The sequence below is a fragment of the Mytilus edulis genome, chromosome 6 (genome assembly GCF_963676685.1).
Source record: "Mytilus edulis chromosome 6, xbMytEdul2.2, whole genome shotgun sequence".
Taxonomy (NCBI): domain Eukaryota; kingdom Metazoa; phylum Mollusca; class Bivalvia; order Mytilida; family Mytilidae; genus Mytilus; species Mytilus edulis.
In genome coordinates, this window is record NC_092349.1 from 68,568,372 (window position 1) to 68,576,487 (window position 8,116).

The following is an 8,116-nucleotide window of genomic DNA, read 5'->3' on the forward strand; positions in this document are numbered from 1 at the left end:
TAAAATAGATGTAAGAAAAGGGCACTTGCAATCAAAAAGTTTTGAGACTTTAGTGAACCTAATGTCCTTTTATTATTTAAAGCAAATTTGAACTTCTGCAGAAGTTCACAGTAGTCGTGTCAGACTTGCATGCAATTTGCAGTTCCCCAAATGTGACCTAAACATTTGTCAAAAATACAAAAGAAATGTTTGGTATCATCGGCCTCTCTTTAAAACGCAACTATTTCTGTAGAACAACTCTTTGGGACTTGTGAATTTTATGCAAAATTTAGAATCATTCATAAATATATTGAAATGCATATTTTCCGATTTCATTCTATGTGTAACTCGCATTCCATGAATTCAATATTTTCTTGATAAAATAGAATACTCAATATGTAATACAATAATAAATTTATTAAAAAAATTTACCATAATATGTAATTTTATAAATCAGATCAAAAAGTAAGTACATTGTGTATATAAGCTGATTAAAAATTTAATACCTTCAAAATTTGATATGTTTCTAACTTTAAAAGTCAAAATTGAATATACAAATTTGAAATTTTTAAAATACCTGTCTATGAAAACCTTTGATGTCTAGATTAGTGCATATTTTGTTTAACTAAGATAGCAAGTTAAACAAAACTGACATGTACAATGCAAATTACAAGCAATCTATGGTAATCTATACTTAGACTCTTTTTTGCTGATATCAGCGGAAATAAAATATAGGTAAAAACAACATTGTTGAAAGAATATTTCTAGTTCTAAGAGAAACTAAAGCCTAAGGCCCAACCCAATATATTCTAGAGCTCTCACTTTATCATATTACACACATTTTCTGATGCAGAAATTTCAAATTGATTTCATAAAAAAAAAATCTCTTTTTCATAGACGACTTTAAAAAAATACACCCTAGTTTATCTTCCTACAACTACCAACAACATTTTAAATGATCAACCCTTGGAAAGTAAATATCCATCAACTACTCCTGAAACTAATCTATTAACTTTTTGAGAACAGTCATTTTTCATTAACTCCACCCTTCCTTAACAAAATCAATATGAATTTAAACAAACAGTTTTAATGTCTCTATATAGGTTTTATACCCTTTTATTGATGCTGTAAATATACATAATCTAAGTAGCATAGATTTAACTTCCAATAAAAACTCACTAAATCAATATTGTTTTAATAGCAAGGATTTCACATCAATTCAATAAGGTTTAATGTACATGTATTATGAATTTAAAAATGTTTCAATGATTTTCTGTTGATAAATTTCTCTCTGGGGATTCATCATAATTTATGGAGAAATAATTTTTTTGGATTTCAGGGGTAAAGGTGAACAGCAATTTTTTAAAAGTGTTCAATCAAAAAGAACTTTCCTATCGACCTGAAAGTGAAATTTGTTTAAAACCACAAAATTGTGTATACAATGTAAATACAGTTTTTCTGCAACCCAAGGAAACTTGTACCAATGAAAAGAAATAAAACCAAACTATAATGGCTTGTAACTTTTGATAGTAAAGTTGCATAGTTTTCATTCAAAACTACGCACTTTGAATTAAAAAAATATGAATGTTTGTCACAAGGATTTAAGGTCAACAAGGCTCATTTCCAAATCTAGTGTGCTTACACAGCAAATTTATATTTTTTTCTAACTAAGGGTGACTTACATCCTCAATATATATATTTTTATATATATAAATATATTTAAGTACGTCTGAGTCAGTGACAACCCTACAACAGATGTATCCATCGGATCGCCATCAATGATGGTGATACATGGCTGTGTACATAATGTATATACAACTCGTCTAAACATCAACCCAACAATGTTAGATCTGTAAATTTGCTTTCGCAAATTTTTGGTTCTTCCCTCGCCGGGATTCGAACCCATGCTACTGTGATATCGTGACACCAAATCGCCTGCACTGCAGCCGTCCCGCTAGACCACACGACCACCTGGGCTCTCAAAAAAGAGCTTTCGCTGGCCATGTGTTACCTTTCCACGTCAGTTTTAATATATATATATATATATATATATATGCAACTGCAACCAAAAAAGTAATAAACTGTAAAGTGTTAGCATGTTAATTTCAATTTATGGAGTTCACAATACAGAACTGTAGGAGATACACCAACAGAAACTGTGTTCCTGAAAATAATTTCCTATACCTTATTATATCGCTGTTCTAACAAGGTAATGGTATCAATAATAGATTCATGGGTTTGTTCTATGCACAGGAGCATTTAATAGTGCTTGTGAATGCATCTTATTTCCCTGTATTCACAAGTGCTTGTGAATGCATCTTATTTCCCTGTATTCACAAGTACTTGTGAATGCATCTTATTTCCCAGGGTATTCATAAGTGCTTGTGAATGCATCTTATTTTCCAGAGTTCCGTGTACTTGTGAATTCATCTTATTTTTCAGCATTCAGAAGCGCTTGTGAATTCATCTTATTTCCAGCGTTGACAAGTGTTTGTGAATGCATCTTATTTTCCAGTGCTTGTGGATGCATTTTATTTCCCCGTGTTCACAAACGTGTGCTAGTGAAAGCATCTTATTTCCCAGCATTTACAAGTGCTTGTGAATGCATCTTTTTTCCCAGAGTTCACAAGTGCTTATGAATGCATCTTATTTCCCTGTATTCACAAGTGCTTGTGAATGCATCTTTTTTTCCCCCGAGTTCACAAATGCTTGTGAATGCATCTTATTTTCCAGTGTTCACAAGTGCTTGTGAATGCATCTTTTTCCCCAGAGTTCACAAGTGCTTGTGACTGCATCTTATTTCCCCGTGTTCACAAGTGCTTGTGAATGCATCTTTTTTCCCAGAGTTCACAAGTGCTTGTGAATGCATCTTGTGAATGCATCTTATTTTCCAGCGTTCACTTGCAGCACTGATATAAATAATTATTTAACTGTAATAAAGCTGATACTAACAAATTGCCACCAGAACAGGCAAAAAACATTTCCATGTGATTCTTCTTGTAAGGCTTCATATCCATAATGATAACTTATATTCACCTGTAGTTTATATCTACCTGTTAATTAGGAGTTGTCCAGATAAGTAATCAAAGGATTAAGGTCATCCAAACCAATTAAAGTAATCCCTATTTAATGAGTGATCTAATTATTGGTAATTATATCACCTTTTATATATATTGCATCAATTTAAAAGAGGAGTGTGAAAATTATTTCATTAAGTTCAGCTGAAATCTTTGATCTCAAGTGCACATCTTCACCTTAAGCAATTACAAACGGTGACCTTTGATATAAATTTTAAGATGAAATAAAGAAATGGTTTTGTCATAATTATAAATTTACATTATTAAAAACACCAAATATGACAAAGAGAACTTTTATAATTTTTACTGCATATTACAGAATATATGTAATATATAAAAGATGATATTTTAATCATCTAGTTTCTATAAGAACTCATCTATGATCCTTTTAAGTTTAGAGGTTGTACATGTTATTAATACCTAAAGGGAACGGTTTCATCACATGCTATTTTTGTTTACCTATGTAGGTAATTTTCAAGGTGAGAGTATATACCTATTTACATGACAAATAGATAAGTAACTTATGTCATAGTCATGTTTTTGTCAACCCAATACTTAAATACTAACACTTGTAAATAATTACACCCAGACAAATAAATGTTAACAGTAATTTATGGATATGTTATTTTCTATAATATATAAAATATCAATTAGTAATTTTCCCCATAAGTAATACATAATAATGACCTTACAATTTTAATAATTGTCCCTTATCATATTGTGAAAGAAAAAATATAAATTGTTATAAGAAAAAACATTCTGACAAATTACCAAAACTGAAATATTTTATGAGGTTAAATTATTTACTAAAAGTTTAAATCAAGCAAGATCAAATATTTTTAAAAAAATCTTAACTGTGCTGATATTTCATTAATAAACAAACTTGTCCGGACCATTTCTGTCAATTAAAAAGTTTTCGCATTTGATTATTGAGCCCTTTTTCCTCACTGCTCAAAATTTCCTTCTATCAAATAAGTAAAAAGTGAGATCTAATAATATTTGCAGTAAGTGCACCAACAATCTACAGAATATATTCAAAGCAGCTGCATGCATGTTTTAAACAAACATGGGTATGTGACTCTGTCTGTTTGACATGTCAGGTTAAAAAATGTTGTATTCTTGACAGTCTAACCAGTCTTTGATGGCAAGTTTAAAAACTAATATTTTAGTTAATTTTAATTAAAATAAGCTTTCAAAACTTTTTTCTATAAAAAAGTGAAAAATAGAACTCTGCTTTAAATTTCAATAGTTTATCCATTTACAATTCAGGCTGTTGATTTGATCTGCCAGTACTGCATATTTTGAAAAGAAATTGTTTCTGACACTGAGATAATTTGAAATGGTACATGAAATATATGAAGAAATTTAAAATAGAATGTGGAGTTTAATGACTAAATTATGTATGTGCAATTCCGAAATAATTGACCGAAAAATAAAATATTTTAGTTAATTTTTCAGCATAGATCTCTGGAACAACACAGCTGATCCAGATTCCATAGTATGCATATATATATCAAAATCAATAACCACAGGTGTTGACTTACCTTAGAAATTCTTGCAGACAACTCTCACAGAATCGGTGACCACATGTTGTTATCTTGACGGGATTTTTCATTGGCAAGCCACAAATCGAGCAATAACATCTTTTCCTTAATTTTTCGACGAAACCTTCTGAATATCCAGGCATTATTGTAAGCTCCTGCACAGTTGTATCATGTATGACATTCACCAAGAACTTCCTCTGACGTTTTGTTTAGGGGAGTGTCAGTTGTGACCCACTTTTCCTTTTGGAGATCCGTAAGCTTCATACAGACACAAAATAAGGATGTGCAAAAGCATATGTTTCTAAAAATTCAAATATTGGTTGATTTCAAAGTAATATTTAAAATTATCTGTAACCATTGAATTGGATAAACACTTATTGTGTCGAAAATTCAGAGAGGAAACGATTTGCATCGATATCGTCTTCCTTATTATTCACGAGGTGGGCGTGTCAAGCATTGAAAGTGAAAGTAACTCGTGTTTCATTTACTTTCACTTTAATTTTATATATTTTTACGCGGGATTACACATCATGTTGAATATTTTTAAAAAAGACACCAACATTTCGTGGTGTTATCCGATCTTCTTTCCAATCAGAAAGATTGTTAATCACTTTCTTAAGCAAAATAGAAGACAGAAAATGTTTTTAGTATGACTTCAATATACCATCAATATACGGAATATATAAGAAAAAAAATAAATATGTTATATTCACATAAAAACAAAAAAACAACCACTGAACTGTTAACTTTAATCGGCTAAAAAAACAATTACATCCAATTTCAATGTCTTTCACTGAAATCTGAATCTAAATCCAACATCCTATATTGAAATTATTGATAAATATCTATAAACATATACATTTTTACCGTCTGCATTTTTTTGTTCATTTGCAGTTGAAAGGACTTAGGTATACTTTGGGCTCATTCCTTTTATTCCAGTGTTATGATAAAATTTCAGAAAAGTGACATGCGACATCCCAGGCATGATAGACACATGCAGGGTCTTTTCCACATTTTCAAGTATAAACAGTTTACGTTTATATCAATATTTGACACAATCTCATGCGATTTCTTGTGACTTTATGTTTTAAAAATATATATAAATGCATCATTCCCTAATCATGGAGAGGTCTAAAGTCACAGTAAAGATGTGTGTCGTTTTAAAGAGTTTTTATGTTTATAACACAGGTCCCATGGGTTACCGTCCCATGGTTAGATATTTTTTTCTTAATCTCGTCTGTCATATTTGGTTTATAATACATGTATATGTTTTCATAAATGTCATAAGTTTTGACAGCCATGTTTGATTTGATATGTATGGTAACTAAAATATATTTGTTTATTTTACACTTAAGCAGTCGAGATGAACGCTCAATGAGGCAACCCGGCGAAAAGAAGACACAAGATTTCCGAGGACAGCAGCAGATCATGTACTTTTCTATCTCCATCTTTGCTGGGTCCATGAGTGTATGCACAAAATAATTTTTTACATTAAAAATCACTGCATTATTCGATATTGCAATTACATTATATAAAAACCACGGGAATTAATTATCTATGGAGCATAAGCATTCTGATGAAGACTTCAAGAAAACCAATTTCGTAGGTAATAAAGTTAAGTATATGAACGGTTATGATATATATGTATACCCTATACATAATTCCCATATTATCTGACCAAAAACTAATTGACCGTGCCGCTTTGAAACCCGTTTTTTTTAATTCATCATTTGCGGCAACGTTAACTTTAATCAAAATCATATAACATTTGTAGTTCAGCTAGGGATTTTTGCAGAAATGATTTACAGATTAAGGTTTTTGATTTCTTGATTGACAGCAAGAAGAACTTTAAAATTCAGAAACGAAAAATGACGGTTCTATCAAATTTTAAAAATAAGAAGATATGGTATATAATTGATTCAATTGACACACGTTAAATCTCCACCAGACACCAAGTGACATAACCCATTATGCATAGTCAGCTATAAAAGGCCACGAAGTGACAAATGTTAAACAAGTCAAACAAGGAAAAGTAATGGCCTGATTTATGTTTAGAATAAGGAACGAAATACAAATATGATATAGAGCAAAAAACGACAACCACTGAATAACAGATTTCTGACTTGAGAAAAACACATATAGAACCCGCCCTTAACCTGGCAGTGGTGTAACAGTTCAACATATAAACAAACTGTAAAATTAGTTGAAACGACTTAACTCATCAGATTGGTACAAAGCAGAAAAACAAGTAAGAAAAGCACAAACCGAACGTGGGTATTGGTGCAATCCTACAACAACAAAAAAGACACTAGGTACAGATCTAAGAGTAATCACAGAACTTTACTGACAACAAGTTCAAAGCCAATAACAACTAATAAAATAGTCAAAAACATAACCATGCGCATGGCTTTTTGTGCAAAACTTCTTTATACTGGGAAGTTACTGCATATTTTATAAATGAACTAGGAATCTGATGTTCAGTGGTTGTCGTCTGTTAATTTGGTTCATGAGTGGTTCTGGTTGCTCGTTTTTATATAGTTTAGACCGTTGGTTTCCCCGTTTGAATGGGTTTACACTTGCCATTCTTGGGTCCCTTTATAGCTTGCTGTTCGGTGTGAGCCAAGGCTCCGTGTTGAAGGCCGTACTTTGACCTATAATGGTTTACTTTTATAAATTGTTACTTGGATGGAGAGTTGTCTCATTGGCACTCATACCACATCTTCCCATATATATAGATTGTTGTGCAATGCCACAATACATGTATCAGATTGTTGTACCGTGAATTTGCATATGCATATGAATATGTATAACAATACTATTAGTTTTGGCTTTAATCGACTTTACAACTCAATACCAGACGATGTTTATCAAAACAGGATAATGAAGGTATTTAGTTATTTCAGTTACAGCAGAATGCAATGAGTGTGAAGGTAAATGTAGACTCTTTAGTAAGCTTGCTTGCTAGCTGAACCGTAAGTCATTATTAAGTTAGGTACACTAACCTGAGGGCCTCCTTTTAGAGTATAGTCTGGTCCTACAGACCGATAGATTAGTTATCTGTCGGACTTGTCTACTCTTTCAGAAGGATAGTTTACCTAGCCTTATAATGACTTCATGGTTCAGCTAGGTTCAGCTAGGTTCAGCTAGCAAACAAGCTAACCAAAGTTATTATCTTTACTTACACACTCAATGCATTCTGCTGTAATGAAGATGACATTTCTGACATTTTTGTTTGTTTGTATTTTTTTTTCAATGTTGCAATTAAATGAAATACTAAAGCATTGAAAATGAAACATTTTAAAACAGATTTACAAAAAACGAAATCCGAACATTTGTCATTTCGGGGCCTTTCATAGCTGACTATGTGGCATAGGCTTTGCTCATTGTTAAAGGCCGTACGGTGACCTATAGTTGTTAATTTCTCACTGTGTCATATGGTCTCTTGTGAAGAGTACTAGTTGTCTAATTGGCAACTTAATCATAAAAAACCAACAAGGTTACGATTTGATGCGTAAA

The 8,116-nt window shown here is 31.7% G+C and overlaps 1 protein-coding gene across 2 annotated transcripts in view; it reads right to left on the bottom strand.

Moving 5' to 3' along the window:
• The window catches only part of LOC139528237 (TNF receptor-associated factor 4-like), a 72,484-nt gene extending 67,661 nt beyond the window's left edge, over positions 1 to 4,823 (bottom strand). Inside the window, exon 1 of one of the 2 annotated variants that reach the window (XR_011665552.1) lies at positions 4,601 to 4,823. Coding sequence is in view for 1 of the 2 variants with exons in the window: in XM_071324122.1 (XP_071180223.1) it covers positions 2,932 to 2,996 (65 nt within the window). In the remaining variant the exon portion in view is untranslated. Of the gene's footprint in view, positions 1 to 2,931; positions 3,028 to 4,600 lie in introns of those variants that run through there. The other variant, XM_071324122.1, reaches the window with a different exon arrangement.
• Positions 4,824 to 8,116: the final 3,293 nt, after the last annotated feature.